The sequence below is a fragment of the Melospiza georgiana genome, chromosome 1 (assembly GCF_028018845.1).
Source record: "Melospiza georgiana isolate bMelGeo1 chromosome 1, bMelGeo1.pri, whole genome shotgun sequence".
Taxonomy (NCBI): Eukaryota; Metazoa; Chordata; class Aves; order Passeriformes; family Passerellidae; genus Melospiza; species Melospiza georgiana.
This window is the reverse complement of record NC_080430.1, coordinates 66116595-66135085: the sequence shown is the minus strand read 5'-3', so window position 1 is coordinate 66135085 and position 18491 is coordinate 66116595. Positions and strand designations below refer to the sequence as shown.

Sequence of the window (18491 nt, the reverse complement as noted above, 5' to 3'; positions counted from 1 at the left end):
TTCTTTCACTGAAAATGGTGGTGGTGATTCCAGAAGGATGTTTGACCAGGCATTACTGAAGCTAAAATTTGTCAATTCATAATTTTAACACTCCATGGAGTTTGTTGTTCAAAAGCATACACAGGAAATCTGAGCTGTTATTTTCCCTGTCTTTGATCAACATGCCAGCGTGCTGCTGTGAAATGAAACAGCGTAGGCTGACAGATGAGAATTTTCCCCCAAGGGCATTCTCCTAGGAAAGCAACACTGCTGATTTAGCAAGGAAATAAATCTCCACATATATGCATGCTGCTGTGTACATGCTTTTATGGCACTTGGAGAAAAAATCAAAATAATTTAAAAATACAGAAGTCTTCATTCTACAGTTCAGCAGCATTTGAACATTTTGTATGTAGCTTGAAATGAGCAGCTATGAGCTGGAGGATGGAGCTGTGCCTTTATAACAGCTGTAGCTTGGAACATCTCAACGTGCTGCCTTTGGAGCCCCTTGCCAAGTGAGCTCTCCATAAACAGAGACCTTGGTGCAGCCAGGGGAGGATGAAAGCCAGGGAGATACTGCTGGAAGTCTGGAACCTCAAAGCTCTGTCTTATTTATTAATAACACATAAGTGCAGCTATTTCAGTACTTTATCTTCTCCAGATCTCTTACATGGAACCGTCTCCACACAGGGCTGCTGTTAAATGCTGTTCTGCCCTCAGGAGGTGCATGTCACTAGCAAGGCTCTGGCTCAAATTGACCCAGCAAGTCATATTGTCTCCCAAGGTGAGTTTTTCCCATGTAGGTAGTTGTGGGGGAAATTTGAGACTATAGCACTTCAAAGTGTCATTGCACACACCCAATGGGATTACAACAGCTGCTCTGCAATTCTGAAGATAAATAAAAATTGAATGTTCCATGTGTTTTCTTGCCAAGTTGTACCAGCTTTGGGTAGCAGATATTGGTACAGGAGCTGACTTACGTGTGAGAGGTGCCAAATGAAGCTTTGTGATCAATGCTCCTGAGCAAGAAGCATAAAGGACACACACTCCAGTTACTTCCACAAACTGTGCTGTTGTTGTCTCATTTGGGATTTTGGGGTTTCCTCCCCATCCCCCCCCCCCCCATCCATTGCAACATTCAAAGCATCTTTGGAGAAGACAGCATTTCAGCAAACAAGACCTGACTTTTTCTGCAGTATGATTAAATGGCGTGTGGAGTTCCAAGTTTTCCTGTTGTTTCCTTTACACTCTCCACAGCAGCCAGCAGCTTACATGGACATGACACAGATACTCCTTGCAATAAAGTGTACTCAACCTACAAACATTGAGCAACACAAGTCACAGCAGTGCTGGATGGTTCAGCAAAACTTTCGTAGCAGGGCATGGTCAACTACATTTCAAGCAATGCCTCTGAAGAAAGAAGTCTGTGAACAAATCAAAGCTATCCTTGCATTGATTTGCATGAATTTTTTTCTTACATATAAACCAACTGAGGCTTGTGTAGGGGTGTACAACACTGCAGAGGTGGGCTGCTACTCAATTCTCAGAACAGGTAACATAATTTTATTTAAAAAACCACAACCCCCCACAGATTGGAGAATCCCTCCTAGCTGCCAAAGTCCATCAGCCTTTGCTTGTTGCTGTACACTTTGCTTTGCCAAGACAGAACCAGGCTCCCAGCAGCTTCAGGCACAGCCTGCACCAGGCCAGGCTCCTGCCTGCACTCAGACCTCACAGCTTTCCAACACTAAACAGGGTATGTTTACAGAAGGCATAGGATTTGGCTAAATTCCACCACTGCCATATAACCAGTTTCAAGCCCTACCGTGATTAGAGTTCTAATACTGGAATTATTTTTATAAGCAAGGCCTAATTACACAGTCAATTTAATTACAAGGACCTAGAGTTCATGCTTGCCTATTTTAACAGCTTGATCATGTTGCATGCTTTAAATCAGATTTCTGTATTAACATCTATTTATATTAATTTACAATCCATTTCAGCCAGCTGCCATAATGGATTAGATGTTACTAACATAATATGGTTGTAATCTTGGCACGCAAAGGTTTGCTCAAGTACCACTGTATGCTGGTACAATAGCTGGACAGTGTTCTCTGAGCACACTTGTACACCCACTCCTTCCTTTTCATTGCACAGCACAGCCCTGGAAGTGCTGAAGCACCATCTCTCCAACAATGTAAAAGGAGTTAGCAAGTCTGAATACTTCCAACCAAAACATTGACACCAACACATCTGTAATCAAGAACTTGCTAGACAGGACTACTGAAACTCCAACCCTCTTCTCTCAAGCTGCATTTTTGAATTTCTCTCATTCTGCTGTAATATACCTCCAGGTATAGTGCCACATATTTGGGGAATTTATTGTAGAAAATATTCTTCACAAGGTCAATTTGGAAGGCTATGCTACAAGTTTGAATATGTCAGCTGTTGAAAAGTTCCCTGTCTGTAACAAATGTCAGTTTTCTTCCCTCCTTTGCATGCACTTGAGAAAACCTCATTACCTCAAACATGACAAAATATTCAAGACTCTAAACATGAAAATACTGCATTGTGTTTTCAGTTCAGTAATGCCTCAGATGAATATCAGAAGAAAATCATCACAGCAATAACACAAAGATTTTTAAAGTCCTTTATTAATCTGAATATAAAAAAGACAGAAGCTGCCTACAATATAGGACAAAGCTCTTGCTTCATGAGGAAACAAAATTTTCTTTACAAAGTGAAAAAATAAATACCCTCTTAGAGTAAGGTTTATATGCTAATGTGTCATAAAAAAGTAGAGTTTTAATATTTTGACAAAATGTCTGTGCAAAGAAACAGATGCATAAACACACATTACTGCTACATTAAGGCAATATGAAAAGTATAGTCAGAGAATTTCAGTAAAGTGACAGTGTACTTTTCTAGCTTTGATTAAGCCAGTATTGCACCCAAACATGGTCTCCAGTTCTCTCTGTACCCTGGAGAAGACACTAGGAAACTAGAGCCCAAAATGCCCAAGTAGGGGGAGTGGAAATCAAAAACATTTTATTGGGTAAGTAATTTCCTGCTAACGATGCTAACTGAAGAAAGCATTTAAAATTATACAAAACCCTTATAGATTACTGGGATATGTTTAATAGTTTAAAATCAGTCTCCAAAAATAAAGCCAACTTGAAGAGCAGTTGCCTGCAGCTTCCAAGACCACCAGCCAGAAGTGGACTGTGGGAAAACTGCGAGTACCCTGCCCACTGAGACTGTGAATGAACTGCCATAGCAGTGCTTCCACAGGACACTGGCAACCACAAGACTTTCCTGACCCACCCTCAATACTTGAAGATTAACAATCTTGTCCTCCCTTTCCAAAGCTATTCCCTCAGAATTGTTTTCTGTGTAATAGAATTCTGAGTTAAGCACAGCTGCTTATTGAAGCCTTGTAACTTCAGTTTAAGAACTATTTTTTTAAAAAGAGATCTCTCCTCTTAAAAGCAGTTTACTAAAAGCAGAAGCTATGAGCCTTACTAAACTGGTATGTGTAAAAGCAAGTCTTACTATTAAAATAAACAGTGCAACTGTACTAAGAAAGATTTAGAGCATGTAAAAGAAAAGGCTGTGTTGCTTTTGCCAGGTACATCTGCATGTGTCCACCACATTTCTCCAGGGTTACCAAGCTTTGTGGCAACACTGCCATGCTACAAACTTATGGATCATTCTTTAAAGAACATGAATCAATTACACTTCTACTCTCAGAAGATGTCCCAAACCATTTAGGACATGCTGAACAAAGAATATTTATGTTAAAAAATGCAGTATATTTTTTTTTTTTTTTTGCTTCTGATCGTGCATAGGTGCCAGAGTGATTGCCTTCTTCACAATCAATGGTTGCATTTGTTATTAGTGCAGTTTGAAGAGTACACGATGCATTTGAAGTGTGTACGGAGATCATATCACAGTCAGATTGAGAAGACTGGTGTGGGTTGGCAAGTACACGTGCTGGACATGCTCTACACGAGATCTGCAAACAGGACACGACTGGAAAGGAAAAACATTGGGAAATTAGTTTACTTTGTATTTTGGGAGTCTCTGCACTTCCTGGAGACTTTACATACACAGTAACAGCATTTTTTCCATCATCCCATATTTAAGACAGGGTATGGCTGGAAGCATGCAGCTCATTCTTAGCCTCACCACAAATTACATTAGCACATCATTTAGACAGAATGCTCTCTGAAATTAGTTTGCCACAAAAAATTTTAGTAGTTTTACTAGAGCATCAACACAAACATATTAATCTATGACCATCAAATACTAAAAAAAACCCAAACCTTCCACACAAAATGGTAACTCATAACTTAATAGCACTGCATTTACCTGTAACTGGGAAGCACAGGACTTGCAGCAAACTGTGTGGCCACAGGGACAGAAGGTTGAATTTATCTCTTCTTCACAACACACCATACAAAGCATGGACTCCTTCAGCTTGCGCAGCTTCTCTTGCAGGGCTTTTGTTTGTTGGCAGCTGAGACCCTCGCAGTTGTCACAGTTCATGCTGCTTTCTGAAGACTTAAGAGGGGAACTTGGTGGGGTTTGATCACTTCTTGAAACAAGATCCACAATGCCAGCATTATAAAGAGCTCGCCTTGCATGATCATAAACTTCTTTTGATGTTCTTTTAATATCAAAGACGTATTTTTTACCAAGATTAATGTTTTCATTCAGAAATAGAGATGCTAGGTGACCCTTTAAGTCTCGACTATACTGCATCATGACAGCACTGGTGACAGTGTCACACCTATAAAGCAACAGGACAAATGCAAACTTTGTTAGTTAATACCAATACAAGATCCTACAGTAATTTGTTCCCGAAGTTGAAGTAACAGCACTGAAATTAAAGCAACTTAAACCGTCTGAGGTAATATTTAAGCTCTTGAAAGATCTTTGCATGAAAATTCTCCTTTGAAAAGTGTAAAATGGAAAGTGACAATTACTTTACATCTACAAAATGTGAAGTGTCTGGTAAAATGGAGTCAGCCTATGAAAGGGACTTAAAAGAATTATGCTAACAAAAAGCAAACAGTTGCCTAATCCACAGTTCAGCCTGGCAACACCTTTCTGCATGGCATTTCCAAACACTGCCCTAAAGAATTCCAGTTAAGAGTCTTTGGCTCTCAATTTTTACCATAGAATCAAGTAATGTTTTTAACCCAATTTCCACCCAGTACCTTACATGCTAATATTATGCCATTCTGAAGAGAACCAGTGTAAATGGAGTATAGAGAATTAAGGCATTTGTATTTGCCACTGTGCATTTCAGCACCCCTAACCATGCTTGTCACATATTTCAGTGATCCAGTTGAATTTTCAGAAGCCTATTAAGGCATATCACTTCTCTAGGCAACACAGGAAGGAAAGTACAAACAGAACAGAAGGACTACAGCCTCACAGGGCCTAAAGGTCCAAGATCTAAGCTTATAGCCAAATGCTATTGCCAAACTAAAATTCTGCTTAAATTAAAATCAAACTGCAAAGAACAGAAAATTGTAAGCAGATACAAAGATCAAGAAGTAATTGAAATTAGGATGTGGTAGTTAATTTCAAGAAAACACTAAGTGTGTTTGAGAGCTAGTCTTACTGATAAGTGTTGGACACCACATGGGAATGAAAGGGGGTTGAAAAGTTGCCCACCAACAAATGAGTATAGCACCCCACCTTCAAAGAACAACAGGACAGAGACAGCTGCTGGCCTGGAGCAAAATCCTGAGCATGTGAGCAAGGACAGAGGAACTGTAAGAAGGTTTAAATATATGGGATGGGAAAGCAGCATACAGATAACCTAACAATTGAAGGAGCCAAATAAAGGATCTACACATTCTGAATGACCAGATCTTCCCCACTGCTCTCATTCTCTCTCTTACATAGGAAAAAAAAATGTATGTATTGCTTATTAAGTATCAAGGAACATAAAAAGTTTATACTTTGAAATGCTGTTATTCACAGTGGGAAAATTTTGCTTATTTTTCTTGTTAGTCCTACCCCACAAAATGGAAAGTAGCAAAAACCTGTTCAGCTTCTGGACTTAAGAGGAAAAGAGAGGCTGCAAAGACAATGGAATTTTGCAGACTATTTCCAAAGTGCAGTTAGACTGCTGGCTGCTCAAGCACTTAGATCAAACACTGGAGAAGAGCAGCAGCACATGACTCTGGGGGCAATACTGACCTGTAAAATGCATGTGTCTCTGTAATTGCTCTGTAGAGTCCACTTGCTGCCCTTGTACTGATCATCTTAAACAAGAGAACCACACTATTACCAGACTCCTTGGTAACAGTCAGATATACATTCTTTCCAGACTGAGTTGCCATTTGAACAACAGGATAAGCAATCCTATAAATTAATGTCAAAAAAAGAAAGGTTATTTAGTTGTTAAGGATTAGGGCATTTTCCACTAACTATTACAGTGCATTTTTATCAGAAGTTACAATGATTTCCAATGGTAGTCAGCAATGCTGATTAAAGATGCTGGCTCAAAAATATTAATAAAAATCAAGATTATTAAGGTCACTTCTTTATCTCGATTACAAGCAGGTACTGCCCTCAGACCCTACATCCCAATAGTCTCTTTTAGTCATTGTCAGAGCCATTTTGTGTATTGATGTGAAAACTAGGGGTGTGCTCCGTGTTTCTGAAAAATTGATCATGCAAACAGTTCCAGGAAACACATACCTGTTGATTGGACTGAAGTCATCTTTGCAGATGGATATGCCTTCAGGTCCAACACCTATAAGGAGTTTTTGCCCTTCACTATCTCTCACTGAGTGCCACTCTACCCCATAGTTCTCCAGTGTTGTAACAATCTGTAGAATCTGGTATTCAGCAGATGCTTGACTGAGACCTTCTAGCTCCTTGTGCTTTGTAATAATGCTGTTGATAAAATGATTAAGGATAGGTGAAATAATTCAAATATCTGCTGTTACTGTCAGCAGCTTTAACATGGGTTTTTAGATGACCTAGTTAAACAGATTAGTAAATGCTCCTGACCTGCTTTATCTGTCTACAAATTTCCAGCAATTATGAACTGAAAATTGTTGAGAATTACCAAAACATCCTAAGAATGTCAAGGAGAAAGCATTGTGCATTTGCTTAGAAATGAAAAAGCTACATGTAATCAAAGCTTTCCAAATAACACCATCAGCCCCAACATATTTCCCTGAGCTACCACTAAGTTTATAGTTAAAGAAAACACTACAGAAAAGTATGAAACACAATGTTTCCTGATATTCAGGAGCTATGAAGATGTTTCAGAATTCTGTTTACTTTTCAGAGTAAGGCTACTAAGCCAAATAAATTCCTTCATTCACAAGTACAGGTCTAAGACAGACTTACAATTTAAATGCCCTGCTCCAGATACTTAAATATATCTGTATTTCCTCATCTACCAGAGATTTCCTAAGAAAAAACCAACCAACCAGCCAAAACTTCACCTCATAACTGAGCTTAAAGATTTAACTGAAATCAGAACATCAAACATTCAGGTTGGAGATTTTGAACTCCAAAGCTATTACTGTAAAATTACTCATTTACACTATATCACCAGCAATTAAATGCATAACAAAATCTTCTGCTGTTGGTCTCCAAAAAGGAAACTAGATGATTGTGCTTTTTACCTCTCCAAAATGGTAGTGGTGAGCTCTTTTGCACACAACTCCTCATAATTGTACTTGGCAGTGTTCTGGTTATAATCTCCAAACTTCATCTGTGCCAACAGTGCACTAAGTTCAATTGCATGCTCTGAAGAACACTGAAGATTACCAGCAAGAAGATCTTCTTTTATATGCAAGAAAAACATATGCCTGCAACACAATCAGAAACATTTGCTTGCTCACACAGTGTTACATGATATCTGTAATCAAGACAAGTAACAAGTAACATCCCAGCTATGTTTGGTAATCAAGAATCTGCAATGAATGCACCAAGGAGATGAAGCCTGGCATGAGGCAAAGAAAAGGGCCTCCATCTTATTCTTTACTTACTCTTAAAAACAAAGCTACAACTGAAGGCGGCATCTAAAATCACTGCTAAAAGAAAAGAGCACTTCACCATCATCCTGAATATCTCAAGAATAAGAACTGCTTTAACTCCTAAGGCCACTCAGTAATTTCAATTTAGTGAGTAAAGTATCAATGAAAGATTTCAATTTGTTTCCCATTTTTACATTTTTGTTGTGGCTCACAGGTTATTCTTCATTTCACAAAAGCAAATTTGGGAAAAGCATCTGAAAACATTCACACTTCTGTTATGCAAGAGGGGAAGCCATACTCTCTCTGCACACTGGAAATGCCCCTGCCCCTACAGCCACGGTGTTTTTGCCAAGAACAGGATTAACAGAGCAACTTGAAATACCTGCAAAGGCATTGGGGAATGAAATAGAAAAACAGCCATGGTGTAAGCATTCGTCAGATCAACCTTTGCACTTGAGACCAAGACAGGTTTGACAGCTTGCTGAAAACTCAAAAAGCTGCTCTTCATTATCTAATAGGTTACTTGACAGACAAATCAACATTTTCACCAACATTAACAGCAACATGTCATAATCCCCTATGGGTTGGCCTATCTTCTACAGATCATCCTTGTTTTCCTTCAGGGGACACAATATAAATTTTTTACCATTTAAGGCTCAATGTATGTATGGAAGCCAGATGGAATATTATGTATCACAGAAAAAAATCTTTCAATAAATGAAGCCTAGCACCCACAGGGATGTGTCTTGGCTTCCACAGGAACACAACATTTACTCTTCTAAAATGAAGTCAAATCTACTTTTAAGAAAAGCTTTACTGAAGCTCTGTATTTAACCTCTCATCACTGAAGTTGAAGATGCTAATAAGTGATGAGCGTTCCTTCCAATTGGAATTTTGAGCCTTACATATATTGTTGTAGCATTCTATAATTCCTCTGTACAACAAGGCAAATAAGACTTTTTTCAGAATTGTTAGTAAATACAGAACTCACAAAAGTTGAGTTCTTTCTTAGCTCTGTTGGTAAATGTTGCAACTAAGAACATACAAGCCCAAAAGAAGCCTCATATCCACAATTTTTTGAATCAGGACAAAACAGAATTGGTATTAAATTGTCCTGTAAGCTTTCCTACAGTCCACTTCCTGCCAGGATTCACAGCTCCAACACTTCCCTTTGCAAACCATTTGTCATGCTACAGCATCATGCAAGTTGTGATGCAAGTGCCTCATTGCATCACTCTCAACAACCCACACCCTTCAGCAGTTCTAGAGGGGGGTCTGGTGGAAGCCAATGTCCCCACACTGTGCAGGACACAACCTGAGGTGGCAAGGGGACCAGACCTTCAGAGAGAGTTTTGTCCACTGTCAGCAGGTTATTCCTTCTTTAGGCTGTTTTTTTTTGAGAGTCAAACCACTGCTCCCATGTGTTTCTCCTACCTTGCAGAGTCACAGCTCTTTGGGCTTGGGGCCCAGAAGGGCATATCTGTGGCCTTTTAAGATTATTTAGTTGTACAGACTCTTTTTTGTGCTCAGCACATAGATTTAAAGAATTCAGTATAAATTAGGAAAACACCAGGGCCAAAATAAATTAAAATAGTAGGCCTTTCCCTAAGTCTAATCAACATTTCATAAAATAAACAGCTTCTCATGCACTCTTGATCCTCTGACAATACTAGAACAGGATTTCCAGTCATTTTAAGTACTAATTAAACGATTTCAAAGAAAGATTAGACTTTTTTTCTCATTAGCTAAAATACATTTACAACTACCACACCTAAAATATTGTATATTCAGGGGTTTTTTCATATGACAGCACTGACTACACAGGGTAAAGTCAAGAGTTCTCCCCTTACTGGGAAGAGTTTATTGACACCTCAAGGGGAGCTGAAAACCAAAATATTGCTCCTGCAAATACAGATGAATTACAGAAACAGCAGATGCATGGCTTGCCACATTCCATTACTACAAAGCCAGTAATGGCACAGGAAGACAAATGGGTCTAAAGCACAATGTGAAGTATCATCACATAAGCTAATGTGCAGTAACTTCCCTTAACTGGCTCACAGCACATAAGGGAAAACATCTCACAAATACTCAGCTACTTTGCATTTTTTTGATAAATAGAACAAACAGCACATATAAAGGACGGTTATTGCAAAGTAACTAGCTATGCAAATTCAGTCCATCTGCACCTAAATAACCTAAACTGCACCCATAACAGGGCAGTGAAGAACTTCACACTGACCTGTTAGAGCAGATGGCCTGAACCAAAGGCAGCAGAGAATGTGCTACCTGAACTTTGTGTGTGTGTGTGTGTGTGTTGGTGGGATTTTTTGTTTGTTCTTGGAGGTTTTGTGTTTGTTTAGACTCTAAGTGTGTTTGACAAAGAAAAGGCACCTAGAAACTGAAAGACAGTGAGGGTTATGAACACATCAGAAAAAGTGGTTTGGATTAGCCCATCCTGCTGCAGAGTGCACTCCTTCAAAGTTATATTAATATCCATTGTAAAATCATTCCTCTTCGAAGGTCCAAAACACGACACTAGCCACAATCTGATAACAAACACAGACTTAATTGTTTTTAACACTAAACTAAACAAAGTCTTTTGATCCTTAAAGAAAAAGGCCTAAGAATGTGATTTTATTGCTGAATACAGTCAAGCAAAACTAAAGCATCAGGATCCTTGATGCAGTTCCTTATCTAATTCTGCAAATCCTAAAGGACCCATTAGACTGTCTTGTAGAAAACCTGCTCATATCACAGATACTATTAGTTACAAGAAAGGATTTATCTAAGTTTTTGTAAATTAGATTGTGACCTAATCACTTCATACACAATCCACCATCCTGTCTCCCTTTTGGAACCTTTAGATATGATTAAAAAAAATTAAGACTTTTCTCACCTCTAAAGATAGTCAGGTTGAACAGCAAAAGATACCTTTTTTCCAAGGAATTATTTCAGCACTAGTATTTTAGACTTACTGGAATTCTTACATAGCAACTTTTAGAACAATGAACTGTTAAAACTAAAAACTGGACTGTTTTTACATTCCCTAAAGGTTGCATTTCCAGCATTGCTGGGAGAAAAGCTGAAGTTTGTCCACCGTATAAGAAACGAAATGTTTTTGTTTCTGCATCATTCACACTTCAGTTGCCCTTGATACATTAATATTACATGTTACAAATTTGAGAAGTGAAGTCAGACCAAAGGTATGTCTGACTGTTCCTACCCCCCACCCCAGCCCCAACAATCCCTTAGCACATTCTGCAGCTTTTTACTACCCTCGCCGAGGGCTTGTTTAGTCTTTAAATCTCCACAAAGTTCAAACTCTGAACTTTGCCCATCAACTGCTGTGACTCCTTGTCATCCTAACACCTGCCAGACACCTTGGGACATTGATCAACCAGTGGCAGCTTTAAGGACAAACAGAACTTCCCGTGGCACTTATAGCCCAAGTTCTGTACATGTGACAGCATGAGCACAAAGGCAGTCTGTGTAACCCAAAATTGCCTTTTCTGCCCCTCTGAACCCCATGCTACCTACACATACCTGTGCATTCAATTGTGGAACATTTTCCTCTAAGTTTGGCAGCTCAAAACACTACCTAAGCACACTGACTAGAGGGCAACACATTAAGTTTGCTAAAGCTACACTCCATCAGTCACTGCCCAGACAGATTTCTTCCTTTCCAAAAGAACAAAGAGCAGTTCTGCAATTAGAACAAGACCAGATTTTCTTCAAGCATTAGCTACACTGGTGATTTTATATTCATTTTGCATCCTTATTTTTGGATCCATGTTCTGCATATAATTTAAGATTTATGTACATACAAAACAGTAAAATCAAATGTGGTGTGATTAATGTATTGCAGTTGGATGTAAATAATTTGATACAAAAACTGTAGAAAGGGGAGGTTGCAAGATTTCAGCAGATGGTCCATTTCACAAAAATGTATAGCTATCAAACCAAAGCCACATACCCAGATATCAATCACATTAATTGCTTTTTGCCTCCCTCTGAAGCAATTTATGCAGGCTGACAATACTGAATACTGCTACCAGAAACAGACATCAGTACTTCACAATGGAATTCCAAGAGGGGGCAAATCACCTAGATAGTGTTCATCCAAATGAACTGGCAGTAACAACTCCACAAAAAAATACTATAAAAAATACGTGTAACACAAGATCATATTTTCTTTTGTAACTCATTGAAGACAATTATGTGTATTAGGAATCAAGGCTCTGCAGCACTACTAGTAGTTTCTACTAATATTTTTTAATCAAAACAAGGGAAACAGAGCAAAATGGTAGCTAAAAAATTTAAGCTCTAAATTTAACTGTCAGTGGAGGAAGTGACAAACCCCAATCCTTCACTAAAGAGGTGTCTGCATATGACTAATGACCTCTAGAAGCATAGCCAAAAGACCTCATTCTCTTGCCAGACTACTGGCAAGAATCTTGGCATCCCTCCTAAGGAACTACCTGTTCTCTTTGGGGTAGATGCTCCTTCCTACCGTGCAGTACATTTACTGCTCTGTAGTCTAAAATCAAAATTAAGAGGGATGATTGTTCTCTCTAAAAATATATTGATAAAGATTTCTAAATCTATAGAAAATAATTCTATTTTTAAAAGCAGACAAAGCCACCCTACCTTAAAAAAAGCAATGTTTTTTTCTTTTTTTATGCTCATTATCTATGTTGTTCATTGCTCATAACTGGATAAAAGGTTACCAGCTGCAATTAACTCTGACTTAGACAAACAGATCCATTAAACTCACCCCAGTGTCAATCACACATGCTTTCATTGCCTGGTAAACAAAGGCCACACCATTGCTGTTGCTGGCTACCCAATGTTACAGGATAAAAAGCAAGAAAACCATCTTGTTGTATGTATCTGACTCCTCAACACATCTAAGGCCACTCTTATTTTTAACTAGTTCATCAATACAACTGGACAACACAGCAAAAATTGTACTTTGAAAATATAATTCAAATACTGGCAAACATCACACAACTTTTTAACAACCTCAAAAACAATAATTGCCACTTTCAAGGTTGGCAAAACACAGCTCTTTTGAACGCTTCATGATATGTGTGGCTCGCTAGAATTTGACATATTTTGTAGCTTACATGTGAATATTTGGCTTTCAGTCGTGCTACACAAGACAAATAACGCTGAATTGAAAACCTAAGCCCATCACTCTCCCAGGCGTCTGCCGGGCACCGTGGGCGCACGTTTCCAGGCTCCACAGCAGCCTGCGGCCGGTGCCCGGAGCTCTCTGCCCAGGGCAGGGCTGCGCTGTCTCACACCGGAGCTGCCTCCCGGGCCGCGGCCGCTCCCTGCCCCGGACACCGGCACCGCTCCTGGGCACCTCCTCCCGGCCCACCCCCCCCGGCAAAAAGTCTCCTGAAAATTCCCACAGCGAAGTATAATCCTTTCTCTAAGCCCTAGCTCCTTACTGCAATTCCACACTTCACAACATTTGATACGTGAACCACCCACAAGTCATTCAGCAAAGGAGTGAAAAGTAGGTTTGCTTTTTTTTCCACCCCTAACTGTTGCACGACCTATCAAAGAAATACGAAACAGTGAAAATGAACAAGACACAAGCCAGAGTTATGATCTCGATCTTGGACCATCACGTGTGTCTTTGAGCAAAGAGGTAACAATCCTTTTCAAGCCAGTGTGATTTTCCATGCTAAAGAAAACTTATAGCTAGCTCTTCAAATTCCTCTAAAGTAGCACGCTGTTCACATCTCAGACTTGTCTGTAAATCTCTGACAGCAGCAGATTAAATTTGAATGACATTTTTGCACTGAAGCACTTTTATTCCATTGAAAACAAGTCTAAACTATGAAATCATGTGGTGCAGTTCATTACCAGGTAGTCATACAAAAAACCTAAAAGTTGAGATCCAAAGAAGAATAAACTGTTTTTAACCATGTTGTAAAAAAAGTACAGTAGAAAGGGTTTCTCCACGCACTTCTCAGATTCCCAAAACACTTAGTGAACGTGGTTTGTTGCCACAGTGGTCAGAGGTAAAATTATAACCTGCTGTCTTTGTGCTCTGTAGCAAGAAGGCTGCCTTGTATAAGAATATTAAAATTTGCTGCAATCTTCCTCTGGGCTGATAAACATAACAGAAGCAGAGGCTGACATTCTGTTGCCAGATTGGATTTCACAGCATGTAGAAACCTGAACATTAAATTGCTACACACAAACATACACCTGAGTTTTAAACTCCAGTGCAAGGCAAGGGTCTCCAATGAAGCACTGACACTGGGGTTGGCAAAGGTTCCTAAGGATACAGAAAAAACCCTTTGCTTTTTCACTCAGTCAACGCTTGCCACTATAATCATGATGAAGCACATCAACAAAATTTAGAATTACTTGCAGCTTCTCAGATTTCAAAAGCGGTCTCAACATGCATCTAATTTATATGTAAAAACAGGATCAGAAGCTGCAAGCAAAAGACTGGAAAACTTCCCCAGTGTTCTTCACACACAGGACCACAAGGTAACAGCTCTGCCAGAAACACCCAACACATCAAATATGGACACAACAGCTGAAGGAAACGAAGGATACCCATCACTTTCTTCATCAAGACTTTGCAGATAAAGATGAAACAATGTGTCAGCTTTAATTGTACAGCTAATCCTTGCAAATCTATGATATACTTATTGATTTTTGAGTTTGGCAACAGGTTTACAAGTTTTTAATCTTCTCCTTCATGTTTACACACACACTAAGTATGAATTCACAGTTACACACATATGTAAATCCTCAAGCAGACCTAAGTAGGAAAAAAAAGCCACTCTACTAAAACTCAGTGTTAACAATCCAGGAGAATAGACATTTACCACAGACACTGGAATTCTAGACCTGCTACATGGGGACTACTGGGCATATACAACTAAAAGGCAGTTATTACAACTTGACATAAAACTTGTATTTGGTTTTAATATATCTCTTCTGGTGCCTAAACCCGGGTTAATTTTTAAATTGTTTGTTAAAAATATTAGTTTCAGAACAGTCTTAACACATAAAAGAAAGCCTGCCCCACCTACATCCTTTTAAGTCATCTTTACAGTGGAGAAATACTTGCTGCTTTGATGTAGGTGTACAAACTCTGTTACATTTTAGCTACACAAGCCAGTATTTGAGGCCCTTGGGGCATGTTTCACCAGTTCAACCTCTCTATTAACTTCCACCTCCTGCCAGGTCTTGCATCGACAGTGCTGAAGGCAGGGACACAGACATCTGTAAAAGCCTGGTGAAGTTGAACAAGCATTCATCAATGATAGCATAAAAATGCCACTTGGAGGTTTCCTCAGATTTTCACCCTGATTTGCTTTGTGAGCAGAGACACATCTGACATGCTCAGGGTAATCTCTTTCGCCTCATCAGGTATGAAATTGTGTGGCTCCTTTTGTTCAACTCAAATCCCATTTGTTATTTGGTTTTATACTTACCAAGAATATTTAAATAAGAGTTTCTTTAAGGAAAAATATTCCACCATATGCTATGGATAGCAGAAAGTATTTCCTAAATAAAAGTATATCAGAACTGGAATTCAGTTTAAATGCATTTGCCTAACTGAAACTATTATCCAGGACAACCATGGTCTACCACCACAGCATTCTGAAAACTTCAACCATATTGATGAGCTGAAACCACTGCCCCCCAAAAGCCTCTCCCCTACACATTAGATCAAAAATTAAATTTAAAGCCTTTTTCCTATGAAATAAACATCAAATCAGACTGTCAGCCTCTGACCAAGTTCTTTAGACATTCTTTGCAAAAGCACCGTGTTGTACTCATGGTCTTAATTCTGAAAGTACTAAGTTAATGATTCTGAGAGTAACAAGCTCAGGTGAGTAGTGAAAATGGGTTTTGGCATTATCATACAGACACTAGATTTCAATTGGCCCCATTCCTATTAACTGTACCATCCAAAACTAACAGGAAAAAGTAGTTGGAAGGTCAACATTAAATACACATGTGTACAGCATTCTTTAAAGATAATTCCATTGCAATTCATGTGGTAATCAAACTCAAGGAGAAAAAGCAAGTGTTCCCTACTAATTTTAGAAGACTATTCCTTCTGATTTAATAACAGTAGGACAATTTAGTTAAGAGGACTTGCCACAGAAGCAGCCAGACAGCTGTTTCTTTTGTAGCCTCTAAGGGCCTGTAGCTATATGAAAGTTACTGTAACATAATACCAGACAAAAAGGAATTCAGCAAGTTTTTTTGCACTGTGGGAGGAATTATTTCCTGCCTTTCTGTACTAGTGGTTCAGAATGACCTAGAGTAACACCACAGAACAGAGGTTACTATCGGACACAAAAATACCATATAAAAAGTTTGCTACTGTAACTTAGTTTCTTCCAGTTTCAACGTTAAGTGCTCAAAAAATTACACTCATTGCTTACTGGCAGCTACACGAAGCTTAATGTTGCCAATTTAATTAAACTTTTTATTAAAACAAAGCAATAAACTTCAAAAACACTAAGATTTTAAAACTACATAGAGAAGTCATGCAAAATTACCATATGATAAAAAAATAAAACCAGCATGCAATCACTTTTGTAAGTTACAGAAATTGGAAGCAAAATATTAAATGTGCTTACAACCGTATTTACTCACCTTGTCTGTTCCTGTAAGATAAGATGTGGCTCAACAAAAAACTTGACTCTCAGTTTCAATCGATAAGGGGCTAAACCATCCATCTGCTGGGAGATCCTGTTCCTCAAATTCAGCCATAGATTCTCCCCTTTGCTGCCAGTGAACTGCAGTCCAAAATAATCAACTTCTATAATCCCCAACCTTCTGCAAACCTGAAAGAATAAGATTCTTTACAATCAGGCTACATGACAATGAAAAGTAACATCTGAAGTGGTCTTTCAGACTGCTCACTTAAAGAGCACACTCAAAATTCTGCTGTTAGCACCTTTATACAAGGCTTAATCACTCGGATTTTAGGTTGCATACAAAACACCCCAGAAAAAAAAGCACTAAGCATGAACTAGGAATTTCTCCACTAGCCAAAATACACATGGGCTTCCACGGTCAAATTTCACCCTCAGGACAGACATTTCAGAGGGTCAGCGGATTTCCACGAGAGGAGAATATCTGCTCCTCAACATCGTAGCCAACAGCACTTGCTGGGCAAGGAGGAGTGACGAAGTACAGTCACCCACAAGTTTTACTGAGGTGCCAGCAGCACACCGGACTGTTCGTCCGTGTCCCCCCAGCATCCCCACGGCAGCCACAGCCAGGCGGTGGTGACGGAAAGGCGAGAATGCACCTGGCCGGCAGCTCCAGCCCGCTCGGGCCCGGATGGAGAGGGCTGGATGCACTGGGTGCTACATCCCCCGCCTGTGGCCCCACTCCTATCCCCTCCGGGGGACACTTCCAGCGGGATTCAGTGGCGAGGCCCGGGCCTGCGCTTCCCACGGGAGAGGGGCTGGAGAGCCCCGTGGCGTGGGATGCAGCACCTTCTGCATTCACCGTGGAGAAAGGGTTGGGAAAAAAAAAAAAAAAAAAGAAAAACCCGGAAAATCAAAATAAGAAACCAAAACCGTAAGAGAAGCGGGGAGACTGCGGCGCTCCCCGCCCCCACCGCCGCGGCCGCCCCCGCACGGCCCAGCCCCGCGCCACCGCCGCCCCTCGCCTGGCGCCCGGGCCCCGCCGCGGGGAGAGGGCGGCGGGCTGCCAGGGGAGCCGTGCGGCCGCCGGGCACCAGCGCTCGGCAATGCCCCGTGGTCACCGCTGCGCCCGCCACAGCCCCCGCCCCGAGCGCTGGCGCCCGGCGGGCGGGCGGCGGGGAGAAGCCCCTCACCTGGTTGAGGCAGTCCTCGCCGTTGGCTTTCGCCTCTACCTCCACCTCCATCACCACCGCGTCCGGCCTGGTCACATAGCACAGCATGGTTGGAGACAGCCGGTTCCGCTGCTACCGCCACGGACACCCGGAGCGGCCGCGCTGTCGCCACGGGCTGAGCCCCGCACGCGTCGCCCGCCGCCGCCCACACCCGGACCCCGGCAGCGCCCGTCCCGCGCCCCTGACCGCCTGCGCGCCGCCTGCGCCGCTCCCTCCTTATGTACCCTCTGCCGCCCCGCCCCGCCCGGGCCCGCACCTGCGGACCAATCAGAGGACGCCTCTCGTGGCTGCGGGCCGCCGCCGCCGCCAATCAGCGCCGCCATGGCCGCGCGGGCCCGTGTTGTGCTCGCTCTCTGGCGCCCCCCGCCGTGCCCGCGGGGTCGCGGGGCGCGCTGGGGCCGGTGGCGGGGCTGCCTCAGCCCCCCTCAGCCCCCTCAGCCTCTTTCAGCCCCCCTCAGCCTGCTTCAGCCCGCCTCAGCCTCCTTCAGCCCCCCTCAGCCAGCCTCAGCCCCCCTCAGCCTCCTTCAGCCCCCTCAGCCTCCTTCAGCCCCCGTCAGCTTCCCTCAACCTCGCTCAGCCCGCCTCACCCCCTCTCAGCCCCCCTCAGCCCCCGT

General features: G+C 41.3%; 1 protein-coding gene across 1 annotated transcript; it reads right to left on the bottom strand.

The window, feature by feature from the left end:
* Positions 1-2615: 2615 nt before the first annotated feature.
* On the bottom strand, positions 2616-18013 carry MYLIP (myosin regulatory light chain interacting protein). The gene is made up of 7 exons (XM_058025245.1): positions 17839-18013; positions 16644-16834; positions 7641-7826; positions 6700-6897; positions 6196-6360; positions 4351-4771; positions 2616-4011 (listed from the first exon to the last, which is right to left on the bottom strand). Exons 1-7 carry the CDS (start codon positions 17923-17925, stop codon positions 3922-3924), a joined length of 1338 nt encoding a protein of 445 aa, XP_057881228.1. The 5' UTR covers positions 17926-18013; the 3' UTR covers positions 2616-3921.
* Positions 18014-18491: the final 478 nt, after the last annotated feature.